General features: G+C 38.1%; 3 protein-coding genes across 8 annotated transcripts in view; 2 read left to right on the top strand and 1 right to left on the bottom strand.

Moving 5' to 3' along the window:
* The window catches only part of sphkap (SPHK1 interactor, AKAP domain containing), a 104,330-nt gene extending 101,798 nt beyond the window's left edge, over positions 1-2,532 (top strand). For all 6 annotated transcript variants that reach the window (XM_058079041.2, XM_078793004.1, XM_058079047.2 and 3 more), the window contains 2 exons: positions 531-721; positions 788-2,532. In XM_058079041.2, the coding sequence (XP_057935024.2) occupies positions 531-721; positions 788-940 (344 nt within the window). In that variant the 3' untranslated portion in view covers positions 941-2,532. The remainder of the gene's footprint in view (positions 1-530; positions 722-787) is intronic.
* Positions 2,533-3,718: 1,186 nt separating this feature from the next.
* Positions 3,719-16,627, bottom strand: daw1 (dynein assembly factor with WDR repeat domains 1). The gene is made up of 13 exons (XM_058079048.2): positions 16,434-16,627; positions 16,165-16,237; positions 15,761-15,905; positions 14,862-14,920; positions 14,653-14,775; positions 14,450-14,549; positions 12,832-12,939; positions 12,569-12,675; positions 12,384-12,486; positions 12,193-12,307; positions 10,039-10,115; positions 4,239-4,401; positions 3,719-4,123 (listed from the first exon to the last, which is right to left on the bottom strand). The coding sequence occupies exons 1-13, from the start codon at positions 16,471-16,473 to the stop codon at positions 4,089-4,091; spliced, it is 1,248 nt and encodes a 415-aa protein (XP_057935031.2). The 5' UTR covers positions 16,474-16,627; the 3' UTR covers positions 3,719-4,088.
* On the top strand, positions 15,737-23,562 carry LOC131135070 (thiamine transporter 2-like). Its single transcript, XM_078793006.1, has 9 exons — positions 15,737-15,934; positions 17,522-17,838; positions 17,927-18,106; positions 18,673-18,838; positions 18,999-19,299; positions 19,433-19,584; positions 21,024-21,216; positions 21,283-21,424; positions 22,001-23,562. The coding sequence occupies exons 2-9, from the start codon at positions 17,689-17,691 to the stop codon at positions 22,091-22,093; spliced, it is 1,377 nt and encodes a 458-aa protein (XP_078649132.1). The 5' UTR covers positions 15,737-15,934; positions 17,522-17,688; the 3' UTR covers positions 22,094-23,562.
* The last annotated feature ends 178 nt before the right edge of the window (positions 23,563-23,740 follow it).

Genomic DNA, 23,740 nt, shown 5'->3' on the forward strand with positions numbered 1-23,740 from the left:
TGGTCATATCACCTCGTACTTCGGTACGTGACAAAAGCAAAAAAAAAACTGTAAACTATATTATGGAAAGCAGGAAGTGAACAAATGTAACAGTTACTGATTGTAAAAGTACCAGATGGAGAGGTAGGATTTAATAAGCTTTGCTTCTTCCTACTCCTTTTGGACATGTGGAACTGTGAACTGATTATGGGATGCACTTAATTGTAATCTGATGCATGTTCAAATGAAATAAAACCATTAGCATTACCAAATTCAGGTTTAATGACAAGAGCCCTGTAGACATTAAATAGCACCCCTATAGTATCCAGTATAGTTGACATTTAGTTGCTGGTAGCTACTGTCTCATCAATGTAGCATTACTGACACCTAGAGTCCAGTGTAGAGTACTACACTACTGTGTAAATATGCATATGTTTTGCTGCCATAAGCAATGTTCAGATCCCGATATAACGAGGGGCGACTGTATGAATCTGAAACGTACTGCGATTTACAGGAAATGAGAGACGATGTCGTGACGCTTTACCTTTCAGAAAGCAGCTCATGTAAGACGACAGCAACAGGAGGAGGCGGCCATGCCAGGGACCTCCTGGTGGTAAACTGCGACCTCGAAGCTGAATGTGCGGACTCGGAGGTGACGGTGGCTCTGCAGTTGATAGCTGCATCCGATCTGGGCCTTCCAGCTCTTTACTTCAAGAAGTCCAAAGAGAAGAGGATTGCCAAGGTGGAAAGAACGGATTTTGGAGTGTTTTTGGGTACATTTGATTGATGTTCTTATACTCTCTCTCAGGTCCAGAAGGTGGTCCATCTGATGTCTCAGAAGTCGTGGCGGATTTCGGACTTGTTCAACGCCGTGGTTCACTTCTGTAAGCTTCACGAGGAAGACCAGCGTGAGGACAAATCTCTGTCCAGCCTGTTTGATTGGCTGCTGGAGACCCTGTGAAGCAGATGAGTTCCCTCACTCACGTTTGCATGCTCACTCTTTCTCTCTCTCTCGCTAACACTCTTCTCATCGCCGTGTGTCCTCTTCTAACACCGAGAGCACAATGAGATCCGCCATCTTGGCACAATGCTCCTCATCTCTCACTTTTGCCTCACGCCGTCTACGGAAGTTGTACAGTATTTCCTGTCGCCGCTTCATCAAAGTGCGTGTTGTTTCACCATTTTAGCAGATAGGACATTCCTATTGGAAGTAAACAAGCCATTAAACAAATAGTCGGCAGGTTTTAACTGCTCCAGAGTGTAAAGATATCCGCTATAAATAGTACTCACAATCCCAAATGATGTATTCATATGTTTATTATGAAAGTACGCATAGGAAATAGAACATCAGGTGCGGTAGTTGATTATATTTATTGTATTCATGATAAAAACACCCTTGTTGTCACCTTGAGAATCTGATCACGTCACTCCAGATAATATTTGACATTGTTGTCTTGTACAGTACATACGTACGTATGTATGTGTGTGTATGCGTCTTTATACATATAATATATGTACAGTGGTATGAAAAATTTGGGCACCGCTGATAATTGTCTAAATATTCCTTTATAAATCACCGCTTGTTGTGATCAGCCATTTCAGTTCAATATATCAGATGAACACTGATAGATGAGAAGTGAAATAAAGTTTATAGCAGGGGTCTCAAACATGAGGCCCGCGGGCCAAATGCGGCCCGCAGGACACTAGTTTGAGGCCCCCCAGCCTTGATATGAAAGTTTAATGCTAGTGCGGCCCGCGCAAGTTTGATATGGATGCTGTATGGTATCATGTACCCAGAAAAAATTATTACGTTTTAATTAATGTTCATGTTAAAGGTTAAATAACTGTTAATAGTTATCCTCCCTATCCGTGTGGAAGTGGTAAGTTTTTGGCTATTTAAGTTTAAAGGAAATAACTTGAAGGCTACCGTTTAGGTCGCTAGCTCTCCAGTTTGCGAGTTAGCATGCGTCTCAAGACCCTGCAGTTGCGCAATATGTTGTAAATAAAAAGAGTATAAATGTGACTATAGTCGTGTTTTGTCATGTCTACAGGGCTCTAATAATGCTTTGTTCATTTTAATCTGAAAAAAATAATTTGTCTAGTTTTTATTATTTGACGTTTTATTATTATTATTATTATATTTATTTATTACTGATTGATTGATTTTCTTTATTATTGATTTATTTATTTTTCATCTTATTTTGTGCTGATCCCAACAATCAGTGATTTATAAAGGAAAATCTTGAAAATTATCAGGGGTGGCCAAAATTTTTATACCACTGTGATACATATACACACATACACACACACACACACACACACACACACACACAGACACTTTGGACCTGCTGCACCGTGGAGTAACGGACGGAGTAAAATTTGTAATGTTGAATTTGTACGTGAATTCAGTGTGTTTCTTTCTCTGCTTTGAGGTTCTCTTGTGTTACATTTGGCATTGGAAAGAGAAGCACACGATTCAGCTGTCAAGTGTCATCGTATTACTGAATGTATTTATCTTTTGACATCAATAAAAATTCTGTGATGTGAAATATACTTTTAAGTATCCGGTTATTTTATTTGACAAAAATATCTACAGTTCAGATATTTTCCAAAGATGTGAAATATAATAACAACCATAGACTATAGCACATGGAAAGCAATTCATTGTCAGATGCTCAGCACAATACTGCACAGTGATTCCCTCGTTTAGCACGGTTAATTGGTTTCAGACCCGACCGTGCTAAGTGAATTTCCATTAAGTAGAATTCCTTATTTATAAATGGAATATCTTCATTGTTACAACATAGAAAACCTGACCTCCTAAATATGGTTTTAAAGCAATAAGCAATATTAGAGCCCTCTAGACATGAAATAACACCCCTATAGTCATCTTTACAGTCATATTACCCAATATTCATTCATTTTCTACTGCTTTTTCCTCACGAGGGTTGCGGAGGATGCTGGAGCCTATCCCAGCTGTCTTACACCCTGGACTGGTGGGCAGTCAATCACAGGGCACATATGTATAGACAAACAACCATTCACACTCACATTCATACCTATGGACAATTAACCTAGCATGTTTTTGGCTGAAGCAAAAGCTTATAAATGCCTACCCCTTTTTGCAAGATATAATCATGTTCATGCCACAGTCTTGTTTTCCCCTGGTATTATTATCATTGTAATATTATTATTGTTATTATCATTATTATCATTATTGTTATAATCTTTATCATTATTGTTGTTATTATTATCACCATTATTATAATCATCATTAATATTGCCATTTTCATCATTATAGTTGAAACAAAATTTTGAATTTTAAATTTAAAATTTTAAATATTTATAATGATTTATAATGATTTTTATAATGAAATTGAAATTTATAATAAAAATTTATAATGAAATTTCTAATGATGAAAATGGTATAGGCTCCAACGAAATGTTACATTTGTTCACTTCCTGCTTTCCTAATAAATTTTAAATTTTAAATTTTAAATTTTAAATTTTAAATTTTAAATTTTAAATTTTAAATTTTAAATTTTAAATTTTAAATTTTAAATTTTAAATTTTAACTATTAATTTAAAATTTAAAATTTTGAATTTTGAATTTAAAATTTTAACTATATTAGGAAAGCAGGAAGTGAACAAATGTAACATTTTGTTGGAGCCTATACCATTTTCATCGTTATAGTTGTAACAATTTTTTGATTTTTTTTTTATTATTTAATTTTCCAGACTTCATTGCTTCTTGTAGAGTGCTGTATCATTCCATCTTGAATGTGTTTTGACTATTATCATAGTCTACTATTATCATTATCTACTATCAGTCTATTCAACCATGAAACATCATGATTAATTCATACATGTTTTCAATCAAATGTCAATTTTAAAAAAAAGCTGCGTATTTACAGCAAAACTTGTAATGCATGCATCGTTTGCATGAACACTTCAATGTCACGTATGCCGCATGTTGTAGCACCGCATGCGGTTTCGGCTGCTCGGCCGCTAATAAAAGTTGCACCATCAACCCAGTGGCATGCATGCATGCACAACACCAACTCCATGTGAAGCCATGCGTGCAGTCTACCGCCTCCAGGGAAGGGGGGTCAGTACCAGATCCGGCAAGTGTTATCCTTGCTGCCTGCGGTAGAAGACAAACATGAGCAGGTGGCCGCACAGCTGGGAAACGTTCAATTACCGGTTTGTGACGTGCCCGAAAGAAGGCCTTGATTCACAGCTCCGGGCGTATATTGTACCTGTGATGATGGCGTCGCCTTCGTAGTTAAAAACGCAGGAGAAGATCTCGTCCGTGTGTCCCTCCAGGACTTGAAGGCAAACTCCGGATTGGACATCCCACAAACGAGCTGTCTTGTCCGAGCTGGCAGTCAGAACCCTGCTGCCCTGAGGACTGAAGCAGATCTAACAAAGAAAAGCCAAGTACGTTAGTGCAGTGGTTTTCAACACTAGTGTACCGTGCGAAACCGTCAGGTGTGCCGTGAGGAATTATCCAATATCACTTTTTATAATTAACATTTATTAATCATAATTTGCAAATATTATGTCAATAGCCATGATGTCAATAGTATACATGGACCCAAATATATATATTGTTTTTCTTCTTCTGTTGTTTATTGGCGGTTGGCAAGCAGCTTTCGTGTGCATTAGCGCCATCTGTGGAACAGAATCTAAACCCTTCTATACTTTATTCACAAGTGCAGTTTTATTAAAAAAAGAAAATATATATCTATATAAAACATGTCCTGAGTTTAATTATAAAATATTAGCAAGATTGAATTTGATCTTTTCCTGTTTAAATTTATCCCGGGTGCGTTCTTTCAGCGCATGCTCAGATATGACGTAACACGCAGATCCAGACGTTCTTCACTTTTAAAAATGGAGTTTTAAAAACAAAGTTTGTTTTTGATTCAAACTAAATTTCAAGACTGGACAGACGAAAAAGTGGCAATACGGAGTTATTCCGACAAGTAAAAGAAAAACTCAGGGAAGTCGGTATCACGTGATGTTGGTGTTTACGTTTTACTGGGCATGCCCTATTGACTATTCTGGTTGATTTTCACGGCGCATGTAGACAAGAGATTGGAATATTCCTTTCTATGGATACCATTGTTTCCCGAAAGGTCATTCGGAAAGAGAAAAAGTGGTCATGTAAAAACATGGCTACTGTGGAGTGTCTGTGGTGTAAAGACCGGCATAGCAATGTAATATTGGTCACCTGCCTTGTTCCTCCGATAGACTTATTGATGCACGTGTGAGGTCAAGGTGACATTTTGTAACATTTTTGGTTAGTGATGTGCCACAAGTTTTTCCAATGTAAAAAAACGTGCCGTGGCTTCAAAAAAGGTTGAAAATCACTGCGTTAGTGTGTGCATGAGATATGAATAAAAGACTCCGGCGGAGCTGCTTCAAAATGACAAAGGAGCTGCTTTTGGAACACGTTTAAATACTTATGGATAGAGAGAACGCCGGAGCTCATCTTCCAGGGGAGAATTATGAAAGTCACAGTTGAAGACAATCAACTTAGAGCCGGGCTTTACCGCTTTACCGTTCCCTGAATGCTTTTATTCCGACACAGTCGGGAAGCAAAGGAAGAAGATGAAATACAGTAAAGTCTCGTTATATCGATATCAGTTTTAACGAATTACTACTTATTACGATACTATTTTCATTTCCCGGCAAATTTCTAGTCTTTTATGATATAATTAGCTCCGTTAGTACGATACACGGTTATTATGATAATCCGGTTACTACGATGCCCTTTTCATCTCCCGCCAGCCAATTTGGTCTGCTTATATCGATACAAAAGCAGCTTAAATCAATCTTTGCTTAAGGATTTCAATACCAAAAAAGAACACGGCGAACGGCTGCTTCCAGTCAACTTTATTTTTCACACTTCCACCACCAGAGTGCAGCACACACAGCGGAAAAAACCCGTCCCTCGCGCCTACCCGTCCGGGTGGCAACACCTTCCCTATCGATAGTTCCGGGGTGAATTATGTCCCGGTAACCGGTAATCACTACAGCGTAAGTTTATTTTTATTTACTGTAGTACAAAATGTATTGTAGTACAAAAGCATGCTAGATACGCAATCCATGAACTCAAGGAGAAAATTACATGCCATATCAAAGATCCGCCCACTTTTAATGCAGTTCGGCGCAGGATCGGATATATTGATAGTCCGGTTATATCGGTATTTTTTCCGACTCCCGAGAATATCGATATAACGAGACTTTACTGTAGTGCTACTCCAAATAGCCAAGAAAGTAAAGTAAGCTTTTATTAAAAATATAAACAAAGCACGGGAGAACAAGGCAAAGTGGAGAATGTGACAAAGAGAGAAAGCCACAGGGAGAAGATGGCATTGAATGCAACATATTCTAATCGTCCTCCTTCACAAATGCTACATAACAACCAAGAAGGGTACGTGAGCAGACATGCTGGAAAAGTAGACTAGGTCATCTTGAGAGGAAAAAAAAAAAAAAAGAAAATGTCACAGTACAACAGCTTGAGCTTGGAGGTAGGAAAGGTGTCCTGTTAAAAACTGATAAGAGTCCAAATCCCCTGGATTGATCCTGCATGCGGTCTATTTCGTACTGATTGATGTCTTCCAGTAAACAGAGGAAGCTTCTTAAACACACACACACAGAGCTATGATGGGGCCAAACAAATGAAAACATCAGCCAATCACAGGGCACATATAGACAAACAACCATTCACACTCACATTCATACCTATGGACAATTTGGAGTCGCTAATTAACCTAGCATGTTTTTGGAATGTGGGAGGAAACCGGAGTACCCGGATAAAAACCCACGCATGCACGGGGAGAACATGCAAACTCCATACAGAGATGGCCGAGGGTGGAATTGAACGCTGGTCTCCTAGCTGTGAGGTCTGCGCGCAAAACCACTAGACCGCCGTGCCACCCCAAATGAAAACATGCCTTTGGTAAAACAAGCGTGAGCGGCTGGGTCGCCATTTGCAGTTCGCGGCACATCCAAAAAATAGAATTCAACAACAAATCAAACAGAAAAAATTGAAAAATGATCAGAATAACATAATTTTAACATAATATTCACAATAAAAACAATTAAGAGAAGTATTTTGATGAAAAGAAAGCTGAAAAATTAGCAAAAAAAATAATAATAATAATAATGGCTATAAAGCTGTAATTTTTGGAGACTTCAGTAGTATCATGAGAAAAAATAAATTTCACATATTAAAGTGAAATTATGTAATTTTTAAAGTCACAATTATACAAAGACAAAAGATAAATATGCCATTTCTGGAAAAATAGGCCGGGGGTAAAAGTAATATTACGAGAATGAAGTCAAAATATTATGGGAAGAAAGTCGGCGGCACGGCGGACAAGTGGATAGCGAGCAGACCTCACAGCTAGGAGACCAGGGTTCAATTCCACCCTAGTTTGCATGTTCTCCCCGTGCATGCGTGGGTTTTCTCCGGGTACTCCGGTTTCCTCTCACATTCCAAAAACATGCTAGGTTAATTAGCGACTCCAAATTGTCCATAGGTATGAATGTGAGTGTGAATGGTTGTTTGTCTATATGTTCCTCTCGCCCGAAGACAGCTGGGATAGGCTCCGGCATCCCCCTCGACCCTCGTGAGGAAAAAGCGGTAGAAAATGAATGAATGAATATTGGGTAATACGACTGTAAAGATGACTATAGGGGTGTTATTTCATGTCTAGAGGTCTCTAATATTGCTTATTATTGCTTTAAAACCATATTTAGGAAGTCAGGTTTTCTATGTTGTAACTATGAAAATATTTAATTTTAAAAACTTCAACTATATTAGGAAAGCAGGAAGTGAACAAATGTAACAGTTACTGATTGTAAAAGTACCAGAATGAGGGGTAGGATTTAATAAGCTTTGCTTCTTCCTACTCCTTTTGGACATGTGGAACTGTGAACTGATTATGGGATGCACTCAATTGTAATCTGATGCATGTTCAAATGAAATAAAACCATTACCATTACTATAATTATTAAGTTGAATATTTTGATTTTTTTGTATTTAAACAACAGCAAAAAATTGAGAGTATACAGGGTATTTTTTTCTTGAAATATATAGTATATAACTTCTTATCATATTTACATGGTTTGCTTTACAAAATATCAACATGGCCCCTTTTCTCACACCCCCGTCCTCCAAATTCCATTTGATCATGTAAAAGCAAAGTTCAGCGTTCCGACCGGTCATACGAGTTCCCTGCTACTGTTTGTCCTGGCAACACACGTATGACCAGGAGCCATCCCTACAGTAGCATGACTGTGGAATATTAAGAAAAATCCACACAAGGCGTCTTCCTACTCAGACCTCTCAAGTGGACAAGGTGAGCATGAAACAGCCTGGAACCACAACGCCTGTCCTCCCACTTCAGCATCAACCCGGGTTCCATGTAGAGCACCCGTCCACGCCGGAGACTCACAGGAACGCAACCTTGCTAGCGAGCCGTGACGCATGAAGAATTAGCAGCCGGTCTCACGTTAAAGTAGAGAATAATTCAATATTTACGGTGTGATATTTCATATTTTATGAAGCCGTGTGTAATGTTTGGAGTTCAAACCGGTGTGCATTATTCATCTCGTCGATATTAACCCTCCTCCGTTCCCAGAAAGTGGTGAAAAGGAGAAAAAAGTCAATATTATGAATGAAAGGTAAGACGTGTAATGTGATGGAGTCAACCACAAATCCACAATAACATCCATGGACCAAATTCATGCAACTTATTGATTTATTATAACAGGGAAGCTATTGCTCAATTGATGCAGAAGTTGCTTAGAAATTGCTTTTTCTTATTTTAATATATCCACTTATTCTATAAGTCAATTTTCTTCTGTTTATCCTTAACTGGTGTTTATGGAACACTGCTATTTTTCTATTGCATTCTAAAACTAGAATTTAACGAAAAAAAAAACTTTAAAAAATCATCAGTAAGTAATGAAATTCAAGAGTAATTTTACATTTATATATAGTCTATATAGTAACAAAAAAAGATAATTTTACAAGAATAAATTGCTAATATTATGAGTCATTTTAGTAGCATAGAGTTGAAATATTAAAGAAAAAACTAACCATAATCATAGATAAAAACAAACCAAAATATGATAATAATATAATATAAACTAATACAATATTGCAGGTTTTGGAAAATTCGGTTAGGGAAAACGTAAGAATATTGTGGGAATGAAGTCAAAATATTTATATGAAAAGAAGAAAATTATTATAATATAATTATTAATATTATATATTATAATATAATTATTATAATTAATATAATAATATGTGTTAGAATTGTTATATTATAATAATTATTATTATATATTATAATATAAGTATTATTATTACTATAACTATTATAATTATAATTATTATTTATTATAATTAATTATTACCATTACCATAATTACACAGAAAAGTAGAATATTTTGATTTTTTTTTTAATTTAAACAACAGCAAAAAATGGCGAGTGTGCAGGGTATTATTATTATTATTTATTATAATTAATTATTATATTCAAGATTTATTTAATATCTGGAAAATGTAAAAAAAAGAGTTCAAAGTAATAATACCATTTTTGGTGGACAATCTTTCATTTTTTAATAACTCCTATTTGACTCTTGATATATATATTTTTTAACATCTTCCTTTCTTTACACACAACAAAATAAGAATGAAAAACAAGCAAGTGAAATACTAATAAGTGATAATATGTAATATTTCAGTAGTCGCCATGGAGAATAAGCTCTGCTTCTTCCTACTCCTTTTCGAACATGTTGAATTGAATTGCAAATGTAACCAGGTGATGTTCCTTCATGAAACGTGTTAAGCAAGTCTGGTCGGGTGGAGGTGGTGTGACGTCATAAGCTGCCTTTCTGTACTTTTCATACAGCGCCCCCCGGTGGCGGGCCTTGCATTTACTCATTCTTTTAGCAATGGTGATGAAAGAGCATATACTACGTATACGGTACAACTAGGCTGATATTCAGTGAGCATTGAGGATGCCGGGCTCTTACCTTGGAGATCTCTCCTTCATGGCCCTCCAGTGTAGTAAGACACTGGTGTGTGGACGCACTGAACAATCTGGCTGTGCCTGGCAAAAAAAAAAAAAAAAACACAGTGAATGGATGAGTGGAACGATTCAGACGATTCAGACAGTGGAAAAACTCAAATACATGAAGTGGAAAATATTATGTAAAAATGGGAGCGTTTATATGAGGTGTGGCAATGTTTACTCAAATGATTGACACACCTGGAAATGAAGTATTAGAGCCGAGCTGACTATCTGGAAAACATTATGCGGATCTTCCTGGGAGGGAAGACTGAGTTTTAATTTTTTTACTATTTTGGCCACTTCGCCCATACGCAGACCTTGAGAATTATACTACTGGTTTCAATATCTTCTGGTTCTGAGGAACTGACTTCAGTCAACCAATAAACACGAACAAGACAAGCTAAACGGTCAAAATGGACATAAATAAGGCAACGTGCAGGAACCAGGTCCACTACGGGGAATAATGGTGATACATGAGGAAGGACTCGGAAGTTCACAAGATTATCGACATGAGGAAGTGGAAAAAAATGTAAATAAACTGATAAACTGGATGAATATGTGGACGCTTTAAATAAGCAAAATGATGTCAAATGATGGCGGCACGGCGGTCTAGTGGTTAGCGCGCAGACCTCACAGCTAGGAGCCCAGGGTTCAATTCCACCCTCGGCCATCTCTGTGTGGAGTTTGCATGTTCTCCCCGTGCATGCGTGGGTTTTCTCCGAGTACTCCGGTTTCCTCCCACATTCCAAAAACATGCTAGGTTAATTAGCTAACTCCAAATTGTCCATAGGTATGAATGTGAGTGTGAATGGTTGTTTGTCTATATGTGCCCTGTGATCGGCTGGCGACCAGTCCAGGGTGTACCCCGCCTCTCGCCCAAAGACAGCTGGGATAGGCTCCAGCGCCCCCCGCGACCCTCATGAGGAAAAAGCAGTAGAAAATGAATGAATGACCTAACGCAATGCCAACATTGCTTACAGAAGCGAGAGAAAATTCAAGCCGCTTTGAGTGCAAACTGCAAAATCCACATCAACTTAAATGGAGGAAAAGAAGGAAGCCAAAGTACAAAGACATAAAAAAAAAACTGTACAAATATTGACAATGACATCATGGCGACTACAGGGAATAAAAAGCACAACCTGCAGCTGAAATAATTAACAATCAACTATACAAACAGTACAATAACAACAGACTACGCCAAACTCAACAATACTAAGCAATTTATATTCACAAATTACTTCAGTTCTGCTCTGTTTCTTTATATTTATGTCTTTGGTTTACTTGTTTTATTCTGACTTACGTATTTATAACATTTTTACTTTTATTCATTACGTAATTTTCTACTGCTTATCCTCACGAGGGTGGCGGGGGTGCTGGAGCCTATCCCAGCTGTCTTCAGGTGAAAGGCTGGGTACACCCTGGACTGGTGGCCAGCCAATCACAGGGCACATATAGACAAACAACCATTCACACTCACATTCATACCTATGGACAATTTGGAGTCGCTAATTAACCTAGCATGTTTTTGGAATGTGGGAGGAAGACGGGTAACCCGGAGAACACCCAGAGATGGCCAAGAGTGGAATTGAACTCGGGTCTCCTAACTGTGAGGCATGAGTGCTAAGCACCCGTACACTGTGCAGCCTGTTTGCAAAAATTTAAAATGTTAAATCAGACTTCCAGGCGAAAGGCGGGTTACGCCCTGGACTGGTGGCCAGCCAATCACAGGGCACATATAGACAAACAACCATTCACACTCACATTCATACCTATGGACAATTTGGAGTCGCTAATTAACTTAGCATGTTTTTGGAATATGGGAGGAAACCGGAGTACCCGGAGAAAACCCACGCTTGCACGAGGAGAACATGCAAACTCCACACAGAGATTGTGGAATTGAACTCGGGTCTCCTAGCTGTGAGACCTGTGTGCTAACCATTCATTCACGGTGCAGCCTTGAATGAATGTCAAATAACAAAATGTAAGTAAACAACATGTCATAGGATAGGATTAATTTTTTTCACAAGTGCTGCAGCTTAAACATGTATGAATCTAGTAAACCATAACCACCCCAAATATCATACCAATAATACAACACACCACAGTATTGTCTCACCATCTGAAGAGGCCGTGGCAATGAGCTGACCCCGTAAATCAAAACACACGTCCAGCACTTCCTGTTTGTGTCCAACAAGCGTAGCCACACATTTGCCACTACCTGCCTTCCACACCTGAAAAAAAGAACAAAATACGTATACAGAAACCCACACATACCTGACTTGCTAACTACTACTCATGAAATCTCACCTTGCCGGTCTTATCCATGGAACCTGTGACTATGAGCGAGCCATCCCAGTTAAATTGAACATTGCTGATTTCCGCCTGGTGGCCGATCAATGTGTGGACGGGTCTGCAACGCAACAGGAAACAGTCACGTGTGGCGAGTTCTTGCACACGTTGGTGCATTAGTACAGAAAAAATGGAGGTCTGACCTTCCTGAAGCCACATCCCAAATAATAACCGTGTGGTCAAAGGAGCCCGTCACAAGCTGATTGCCGATGGAGTTAAAGCACAAAGAGAGGACTTCTGCAGTGTGACCCTGAATGCAACCCAGCACCGAGAATTACAGTTCAATATCATGCAACATGTCTTGTATCATAAAAGAAACACATCTATCAGTAAAGGCACATTATTACCCTTAAAATACATCATAAAAATTACAATACATGTGAAATATTTGCAAAAAATGACTCACAGTGAGAGTGGCCACCTCCTGCCCTGTCTCCACTTCCCACAGCTTGGCGGTGGCGTCCATGCTGCCTGTGGCCACTAGTGTACTCTGAGGGTTGAAAGCCAGACACACCTACAACATACACAACTCTTATTCACAAACAAGTCAAAAAAAAACATGCGAGAATGCGTGTTAAATCAAGAATAATAGCAATAGGTCAGCGGAGGTACTGGATAGTGTATACAAATATTACATACAAATATGTCCCAGTTTTTGTACACTGTCTCGGTTATCATACAGCCCAATAGAATGAAATCAAAATGTTATGGGAAGAAAGTCATAATTAGAAGAGTCTTGATGTAGAAGAGTCATAATGTGATATGTATATCACTATAAATTATCACTATATTGACACTTACTATAGTACCCATTATGTCATTGGATGCTCATATCACCTCCTATTTCGGTACATGATTTCATTAAATTAAATTAAATTAAATTAAATTAAATTAAATTAAATTAAATTAAATTAAATTAAATTAAATTAAATTAAATTAAATTAAATTAAATTAAATTAAATTAAATTAAATTAAATTAATAACAAAAAAACAAAAAAATACATTATATTAGGAAAGCAGGAAGTGAGCAAATGTAACAGTTACTGATTGTAAAAGTACCAAATTTAATTGTAAATGAAATTAAATGTAATTAAAATGTAATGTAATGTAATGTAATGTAATTTAATTTAATTTAATTTAATTTAATTTAATTTAATTTAATTTAATTTAATTTAATTTAATTTAATTTAACAAAAAAAACTTACATTATATTAGGAAATCAGGAAGTGAACAAATGTAACAGTTACTGATTGTAAAAGTACCAGATGGAGGGGTAGGATTTAATAAGCTTTGCTTCTTCCTACTCCTTTTGGACATGTGGAACTGGGAACTGATTATGGGATGCACTCAATTGTAATCTGATGCATGTTCAAATGAAATAAAACCATTACCAATACCATAATTACACAGAATAGTTGAATATTTTGATTTTTTTTTTAATTAAAAAGCAAAAAAATGGAGAGTATGCAGGTTATTTTTTTCTTGAAATATACAGTATATAACTTCTTAGCATTTTTGTCTCGGTTATCATACAGTCAAACAGTGCGCCTGATAAAATAGTCAAGTGTCCAAAAAAAGCATCCATTTGCTGGTGACACAGTTTTTGTGAAAAATGAATAGTGATTCAATGAAATTTGGGACACTATAGACAGATTCCAGCCAATGACTCATTTAATCGTCTTTAATGTGTGTGTGGCTTTGGTTCATTTGTTCATAGAACGCACAAAGAACAATGAAGTTTAGAATAGAGTTCAAGTGAGCAAGTGTACAGCTTAAGTTTGTAGTGTAAAAGTAAAAGAAAAAGTAAAAGTCATGTTAAATGTTCATTTATCTATTTCATTTGTCATTTGTATGTTTTGCACCTTGTTTTTATTATGTGAAAAAAAATATTTTGTATAAAATGTGTGTTTTGTGTTCATATTTAAATTGTTTACATTAATTCTTATAAGAAAAATGGGAAATCTCAATTTCGGACTGACCTTTGGAAACAGATTAATGACATAAAAACAGAACTAAATGCTTACTATCTCTGCCATGTGGCCTCGAAATGTATGGAAACATTTTCCCGTCTCAGCACACCACAGTTTACACGTCTTATCAAAAGAACCCGTGGCAATCTTGTCCCTAAAATTAATAAACGATAAAACAACACAAAACCCATTAGAACAAACAATAAAAAGCTAACTTTCAGGATACAGTATACCACTTTGCTATAAAAGCTCATTACCCAAATGGGTTGTTGAATGCTATTGCATACACCACGTTTCTGTGACCCTCCAGTGTGTGCTGCTCAGTGCCTAAAGTGGTGTCCCATATTCGGCATGTCCTGTCATAGCTCCCAGTTATGAACCTGCAAAGTGAAACAAAACGTGAATAACAAAACACATACTTACACACGGGAGCTTTAGATGGGAGGGGAAACATGTTACACATCACCTTGACCCTGATTTGTCAAAAGCAACATTAGTCAGAGGTAGTATGTGTGCTTTAAGCTCCTGTAAAAAAAAAAAGAAATGGCAATTAGAAATTCCAACTACCATTTAAATAAACATAATGACTTCCAGAGCACATATCTTCAATCGCATAAAATAATAATATAAAAATAAATTAATTCATTTTATAGTAATTCCAGGTATTCAAGTATTCAGACAAAGATTTGTTTAACATTGATGTCTGTTAGAAGTAGAACATTTTGTAACATTGTCTTATAGTTGTATGAGGATGCTGATTGGGAGTGACCAGGATGGATAGGATCAGGAAGAAGTACATCAGAGGGACATTACATGTTAGAGGCCTTGAAGATAAAGTCCGAGAGGCCAGACTGAGATGGTTCGGACATGTCCAGAAGAGAGATAGTGAATATATTGGTAGAAGGATGCTGCGTTTAGAGCTGCCAGGTACAAGGCGTAGAGGAAAACCAAAGAGGATGTAGTGAAGGATGACATGAGGGTAGAAGACAGGGTTGGATGGAGGAGATTGATTTGCTGTGGCGACCCCTGAAGGGAAAAAAACCAAAGAGAAAGAGGAAGAAGTCTTATTATGTATGAACAAAAAGTGTTTGGTTTTATAAATATCACCTACTTTGGGCTGAATGTGCACGTGTGGGTGTGCTGTGATTATCAAGTGTCCCTGAATGCAGCGGCAACCTGTGTCTGAGGAGTTAAAATACAATAACATGGCTTCCTGGCTACTGTAAAGTTGCCTTGCTCAAGGGCTCTTATTATGACTTGTCAATATTGATTCTGGTGAGGGATCTGTCTATTTAAAACCTTAATTTTTTGTCTGGCAAAGGCAATGTTTTTTTCGATTTGGACAGACAGATAGAGCCATCTCACCTTGGAAAAACAGAACTTGTGGTCATCCTGCTGCCTCTGTTTCTGTTGAAGCCGAACGATGAGCTTTTTGACTTGCTCACCTCTGGACTCTGTGATTAGAGGCTCTGACTGCATGATCTCTTCCAGTAACTCATCAGGGTTGGTTCTGCATGGTGAATAATACAACAAAAACATGTGAGTACTGTTGTTTCTATTGTTACTATTTTTCAGTTTCAGCAAGCTCTTACAACTCCTAAAAGCATACAGATCTATGTTTATCAATATCAATGACAGTATTTACTTAACAAGATAGATTACTTATCACAATATAGCAGTAGACAGTAAAAAAGACACAAAAGACACAGTACACTTGTACACTCAGTACACTTGTACACTAAGTATTGTGTAAAGAATTGTCAACGTACTTGAGTGTCAAATCCAAAAGGTCGATTGATTTGGTCCTCAAAAAGCCTCTTGTTTCATATTCAAGAATTATACCTAATGATAGAAAAGGAAATTAAAGTCAGTCAGACAAAAGAACGCATCAACTGGAGCTAAAGACGCGTATACACGCATATGTTTGGTTGCTTTCTATAGTTAGCAATAGCTGGTGTATGCTAGCGTAGAATGCGTTTTGTATGTGGATATTTTCCCATCAAAGTAGATACAAGGCGCGTTTTGCCGTTTCTAATACCTGGTGGATAATATCTTAGAAGAAACCTCTTGAGTCTCATTTTGCGATAGGAGGTGGCGAACTTTCTCTGACAACAATCCGTTGCTACGGTGACAGACCCGGAAGAGAACCGTTGCCAATTTTTCAGTAAAAAGAGCAGCTATTGGCTGTCCCTCTTCGGACCCAAAAGCTGTGCTCGTGCTCATGACATATTCGGGTCTCGGAATCAATAAAAACGCGGGATTTGGATGATGTCAACACTTCTGGTTCATGATTGGTTCCTAATAAACCAATCACAATCGAGACTTGACTTTTCACATCTGTGATTGGTCACATTCCGCTCAGAAGGCTTCTGGTGTTGTGCCGAGAGCTGCCAAACCCAACTTTACAGGAGCTGATAAACCGTAAGGGAGTTGACAATAAAAGGTGATTTAAAATTTTAAAATGTCTGCTTTTAATGTGTTGGATCCTGAATCCGATCCTGAAGTAGAGACTGGACAGTCCATTTCTCAAGAAGTCAATTTATCAAGAAAATATATTTTTTCAAGATGTCTGTCAATGTTAAGAGTTAGCATTTTAGCGTTCACAAAACAGTCCAGTGTGGAATACCATTGACGACTAAAATATATACATTTTTTTGCTGGTAGAGAATCAGAAACTCCAACCACTTGTGTCTGATGTTTTCCTCTTTAGGAATTGTAAACAAATGTAGCTTTCCCTTATACCCAAAGAAACACTTCCTCGCTAACACCATAAACAGAGAAGCAGAGCTTGAGGCACACGCCCATATAGGGAAGACAATCTGTGACATCACAAATCGCCACTGTTTTTTCACAGCATTCCGAGACATCCCACACTTCTTTCAGGGCTCACTTCCAAATGCGCAAACCTCATTATCTGGAATTTTGGCATAATTTAGCAAGAGAATACAACATTCTAACTACATTTATCCGTCAGAAAAATGGAAAAAGCATAATAGGTCCCCTTAATATTTTAGTGCCATTGGGCTTTGTAATACTACTAATAATTTGGGTTGAGACTGCTTTGAAATGGTACAAGAGCTGCTATTAAAGTCGGCAGTGACTGCTTTCTTTCTGTTTTCCAAACAGGTCTGAGGATGACATGTCAACATTATACTCATTATTTTTTTTCCAGCTACTGATGAAATAGCTGAGAAAGCACGTTTCTCAAGTTTCAAGTTTTTCAGGCAGGACGGCGGCTGTAAATAGACAAAAACATTTACAGTTTGGAATTTTTGCTGGGGTGGAAAAAAAACATGGGTTGCTGGGCCAATCTTAAATCCTCTAACTGGGCTTACCCCACTGCAGTCCTGTCATTGTACGGATTCTTTGCCTACTGCAAAATCGCAGAGCCTTTCCTGACTCTGTACTTGATTGGTCCTCATAAGAACATCTCTGAAGAAGTGGTAAGTGGACAGATGGATGACGTCTTCAACATTTGTTGCAGCATTATACCTAAAATTCCTGTTCATGGTGCTTGGTGTTTTCTCTTAGGTGACTAACTACCTTTTTCCGATCTGGACATACTCCTACCTGGCCTTCCTTTTTCCGGTCTTCCTGCTGACTGATTACCTGAGGCACAAGCCCATCATTGTGATGCAGGGGCTCTTTCTGGTCATCAATTATGTCCTGCTGTGCTTTGCCCAGGGAGTGCCTGCCATGATCTTCCTTGAGGTCCACAAAAAAGTTATCTAAAAAATCTAGAACAGACCATGATTGTTAATAATGTTATGTGAATTTTTTGTTGTTGTTGTTGCTTGATTTGACTAAATGGTGGTGAGTTTTTTTTTAGCATTTATAATCTTTTCACAATTACCAAGTGATGAACTGCATGGTGACCAATCCAGTGTGTATGACCTTGGTGTGACAATTTTTCTGGTGTATTAGGTTTTTAATTACTTGTTGACCACACTAACCTATTGTCATGAGTTTTGGGTCATGGTGGAAAGATCGAGATCACAGATACAAGCGGACTAAGAGATAGGGGGAGGGCCTCAGAGTAGAGCCAGTTGAGGTGGCCCCTGATCTAGTTTGGATGCTTTTGTTGTTCCGGGGGAAAAATGCCCAACTGGAAGAAGGCCCCTGGCCGTGGAGACTGGGAATTCTGGGGTTTCCTACTGAGACAGCTGCGTCTGCTTATACGGGTCCGGGATAAGCAGAGGAGAATGAATGAATGTTGACCAAATGCTCAGTGATTTATTGTTTAGTTTATGGACTGAATCTGTTCCTTTCCATTCCAGGTTAGCAATGCAATAGTGACATCATCAGATGTGGCCTTCTTTTCCTACATTTACAGCATAATTCCCTCAGAGAATTACCAAAGAGCCACCAGTTACATCCGAAGCTCCATGCTTTTTGGGTACACATTTGGTGGCAGTCTGGGCCAAGTTCTCATCTCCTTAGCAGGTGGGCCTTCAAATCTGTTAATGAATACAAAACCAATGAAATATTATTTAGATTCACTTTAAATCTTTGCATTTTTGCATATTTAAACTTTCCATAATGGTGTATTTTGAAGTGGAGAATGACGAGTAGACAATATGGAAGTATGATTTGTCATCAACAGGGCTAAACTACTTCGACATCAATACCATCACTCTAGGTGTCGCAATCGTGGCTTTTCTCATCTCCTTCTGGTTGCCATATCCTCAGAGGAGCATGTTCTTCAATTGGAGACGGGTTGGACCTTTCGGCCAAAAGTCCCAGGACAATCCTGATGAAACGGTGTTAGAGGAGGAAGATGCTGACTTCGGGAAACAGAAGATTAATGACAGCACTGATTGGTGCAACGGGCAAAATGTGGTCAATGCGGGTCATTTACTTTGGCAAAGCTTCAGGGAGTCCTACTCTTCCAGGGATGTTCTCCTGCTCTTCATCCATCCATACCCGCATTGCATGAACGCACACCCATTTGCTGTATCTCTAACACCAACTGCGTATTCTAGATTTCCATGTATTTTATATAATGTAAATTAATAACCATTTATGATCCATTTGCAGGCATTTAATCTACTGGTCCCTTTGGTGGGCTTTAGCCACAGCTGGATATACACAAATCTTCAACTACATCCAACTAATGTGGAACCATATTGAACCTTCTAAGACATCATCTGTCTACAATGGAGGTGTAGAAGCTGCATGCTCCCTTGCTGGTAAGACTGTAATAATGTTTTAGCTATTGGATAAATCGATGCTATAACATTTATGTAAAAATATGTTTAATATTTTGGACTGTTGTGGAATGTACTGCATTATACTGAAAGGTGTTCCAGATTTTGATTACATTTTTAAGTTAAAATAACCTCTTATTACCGGGAAGACTAAATGTCGCAAACAAATGCTACGACCGTTCTTTTGTGGCGTTAATGCCGAAAATGGTACTATCTCACAATGTTAAAAAAATACCTGCACAAATACAATGCACAACGATGAGCGAATTCAAGAAACAATACAAGCAGTTGATGTTTGCTAAATACAAGGATGAAGAGTCTTGAACCAGTCATGATGTGCTATATATATCACTATATTGACACTTACTATGGTACACATTATGTCATTGGATGGTCATATCACCTCGTACTTCGGTACGTGACTAAAATTAAATTTAAAAAAACTATATTAGGAAAGTGAACAAATGTAACAGTTACGGATTGTAAAAGTACCAGATGGAGGGGTAGGATTTCCTACTTCAGTATGTGATTAAAATTTAATTTAATTTAATTTAATTTAATTTAATTTAATTTAATTTAATTTAATTTAATTTAATTTAATTTAATTTAATTTAACAACAAAAATATATTAGGAAAGTAGGAAGTGAACAAATGTAACAGTTACTGATTGTAAAAGTACCAGATGGAGGGGTAGGATTTAATAAGCTTTGCTTCTTCCTACTCCTTTTGGACATGTGGAACTGGGAACTGATTATGGGATGCACTCAATTGTAATCTGATGCATGTTCAAATGAAATAAAACCATTCCCATTACCATTACCTGGGTCCAAACAGGGATCCGGATCACCCGCAAAATTTAATCAGGTCATACATATCCTATTTCTTCCAAATTTCTTCCATTCAGAACTTTTCACGTTATTTTGAACACAGAACAGATAAACACAGGAAAAAACATAACCTAACCTAACCTGTGAATATACAGGAAAAATATTAATATTAACATTGTGACTGGTGGCTCATATTTGTCACACTATTTAATTTTATTTATCGCAAATATATTCATTCAATATATTCATTCATATGCACGGGTATTCTTGCAGCATGTCAGATGTACATAGCAGTGTTAACAAAACCCGCCATGTCAGATGGCATAGTTAATATTCAGAAAGACACGTATGTGTGAAAATGTGTATTGACTTTGAAAAGGAATATGGCGCTGGGGTTCTGTATTCAGACAACCTGAAAGCTGTCATTTAAGGGATTCTGTATTATTGCTACTAGCTGATCCTGGAGAGCAAAATGAGCCAACAATTATACGCTTTCGTGTTGAGAATACGCCACACAATTCCGACACGCATTTAATTGGATCATAATTCCCAATGATGTTAATCAAGCCATTCATTTTTCCATGCGGGGGTCAGGTGCTACAGCAGCCTTCTTAGTCGGCCACATCAAAGTGAGCTGGACCGTGTGGGGAGAGCTGGCACTGGGCTTGTTTTCAGCCATCGGGGCAGGTTCCATCTTTCTGATCGCGTTCACCAGCAATATCTGGGCCTGCTATGCCGGCTACGCCCTGTTTAAATCATGCTACATGCTTCTCATCACCGTCACTACGTGAGTTTCACTGCACTTCCACAGAAGAGTCCTTTAATCCAACATAAACCACTTTCTTATACTCAGATTTCAGATTGCCGCTAACCTCTCCATGGAATGCTACGCTCTGATGTTTGGCATCAACACATTTGTGGCTCTCTTTCTGCAGACTATGATGACGCTTATTTTTGTTGATGAAGCTACTTTAGGACTGGACATTGTGACGCAGGTATGTGTTGACAGCCAGCAACATACAAAACATGTATGGACGTTATTCCAATGGCATCATGAGCTCAAATCGGAAATACGAGCAGCTCATGGGGACAAAGCGACACTTAGGTAGGGCTCTAATTTTGTAGACAAGGCGCAGGCGCGGCACCCTCAAGTTGATTTCTGATTATGATCTGACATAAGGTGCGATGCTTACATTAAATAGTGGTTGCTGTGATTGTTTTTTCCACTAAAATGAAAAACCTGCTTGTGTATACTGTGCGCCCGTCAGCCAATGTACCTCTGCGCAGGGTGCGCTTCGCCTGCGCCATGAATAGACCAAGTCAGACCGTTCAGCTCACCTTTGGCACACTGTTTTGTCACAAAATTGTCACTGTGCCAAGCTGGTGTGCCGTCATGCCCATCTCAGCGCAGTCCAGTCTACCAAATTTGCTGCGCACATTGGTGCGCTGGACCTAATAAGGACTGTGTGGGCTGCACCACACTCAAGCCAACCTGCACCACAAAATTAAAGCCCTTAGAGTCTGCGTAAAGTGAGAACTACAAAAAAAATGTTTGTTCTTTTTTTCTCCAGTTCATCATCTACGGGATCTACTATGCTGTCATCTCTGTGCTCTTTTTGATTCGAGGGACCTACACTGCTTGTACAATGCATTTTCCTCCATAGGTATAGCCTCTGTGGAGGTGTTGATGAAAGACCACTCAGTCGCAAATGCATGTGTAGTGTCACTATGCAATGTGTACTGGAAAATGCAATCAGTTCTGCACATGCGCAAGACTATAACTGCCAAAAATGACCGCCCACCAGATGTGTTACTGGTTTCAAGTTACTGGTGCACTGCAGGTATTTTTTATAATTGTCAATTATACTTTGGTATTTTGCCATTAGAGCGTCCCAACTAAATATTTTTGCTTTGAAATGCAGTCCATATGTGTATGGACTGTTGCTCTGTTGTAATGACATCATGGCCACCAATCATGAATGTGAGCAGTTTATGCAGACATAGTGACACTTGGTGGCTGTCCTACAGAATTGCATGCAGCAGTGGTTGTCAAACTGGGGGGCGTGCCCCCTGGAAGGGGCGTTTTGACGGGAGGCGGGGGCCTGCTATGAGTTTTTTTTATGGGGTGAGGCACTGAAAGGGCAAGAAGTCACTTCTCGCCGAATCTATTCACAAACAGGAGTATTTGTACTTTACTTAAGTTGTTTCAGTTCTAATCAGTTTTTCAAAAAACTTTAAATTAATAAAATTATGCCTTTTCATGGTTCAATATGTCATATTACACAAAACATAAGCACTAGTTGTCGTCGGTAATGTGACTGTAATGTTTAGTCAAACACTCAAGGATCAGATTTGATCATTTTGAACAACAGGCTTTTATTGCAGGTTTGAATTACAGTATGTCACAACAGTCATAATAATGTTTAATAAACAATCATAAACATAAAAACACCGGCTGCTTTCGTGGCCATTACCCACCCAAGCCAACTCTCACCCTCTGGCGTCACTTCCTTTCTGTCCTTACTCTTAATTTATCGACTATAGGGGTGTTATTTTATGTGTAGGGGCCTCTAATCATGTTTTGGAATGTTGTTAACTAGTTTTCTATGTTTCTAAACTGGTTTTATATTCTCTTAACTACACAAATATTTGTAGTAAAAATAAAGATTTCAATATGCCCCTTCTCCATCTCTTAAAACAGAACTTAATACTTACTATTTCTGGCATACGGCCCTGAAATGTACAGAAACATTTGCCCATCTCAGCAAACCACAGCTTACAAGTCAAAAAAACCTGTGGCAAATTTGTCGCTAAAATGCATGAGGGTAAAATCATATTTTACCTTAGACTTACATACATACATCACCTCAGAGGCAGTATGTGTGCTTTAGGATCCTGTAAGAGAAAGAAAACATTATAAATTCTAACTACATTCATTTTATTCAACAGAATAATCTACTGTATATGAATGTGACTGTTTATCAATAGACAGGTTTACTTTGCATGCTGCACTGTGGACCAAAAAAATATGAAACTGCAAAGTAGGTGGAGAAATGTTAAACTCTTGCTCAAGGTCTCTATCATGACTTGTCAATGTTTGTCTTAACAAGGACCTTTTCAGTGGCATCAAGGACTGTGTTGGATTCCTGTCTGAGATCTGTTGAGTCTATTTATAAACTTGGCAAATGCATTCTTGTATTCATTAAGACTGGCAAAAGGGTGAGTAGATGACCCAATCTAACTTTGAAAACTCCCTGCCTCTGTTTCGTTTCAGCAACGCCAAAATGTAATGCTCCTAAAAGCACTCAAAT

The sequence above is a fragment of the Doryrhamphus excisus genome, linkage group LG8, assembly GCF_037039965.1.
Source record: "Doryrhamphus excisus strain RoL-2023G ecotype Guam linkage group LG8, RoL_Dexc_Guam_v1.1, whole genome shotgun sequence".
Lineage (NCBI taxonomy): Eukaryota > Metazoa > Chordata > Actinopteri > Syngnathiformes > Syngnathidae > Doryrhamphus > Doryrhamphus excisus.

Bases quoted from the DNA above. Each gene is read 5' to 3' on its own strand.
- LOC131135070 (XM_078793006.1), top strand. From the start codon at position 17,689: ATGGGTTGCTGGGCCAATCTTAAATCCTCTAACTGGGCTTACCCCACT. The intron at 17,839-17,926 runs GTAAGTGGACAG...GTTTTCTCTTAG, and splicing joins AGAACATCTCTGAAGAAGTG to GTGACTAACTACCTTTTTCC. The intron at 19,585-21,023 runs GTAAGACTGTAA...TGCGGGGGTCAG, and splicing joins AGCTGCATGCTCCCTTGCTG to GTGCTACAGCAGCCTTCTTA.
- daw1 (XM_058079048.2), bottom strand. From the start codon at position 16,473: ATGAGACTCAAGAGGTTTCTTCTAAGATATTATCCACCAG. The intron at 14,921-15,760 runs GTGAGATGGCTC...TTTTTTTTACAG, and splicing joins ACAAGTTCTGTTTTTCCAAG to GAGCTTAAAGCACACATACT. The intron at 12,676-12,831 runs GTGAGTCATTTT...GGTTGCATTCAG, and splicing joins AGGAGGTGGCCACTCTCACT to GGTCACACTGCAGAAGTCCT.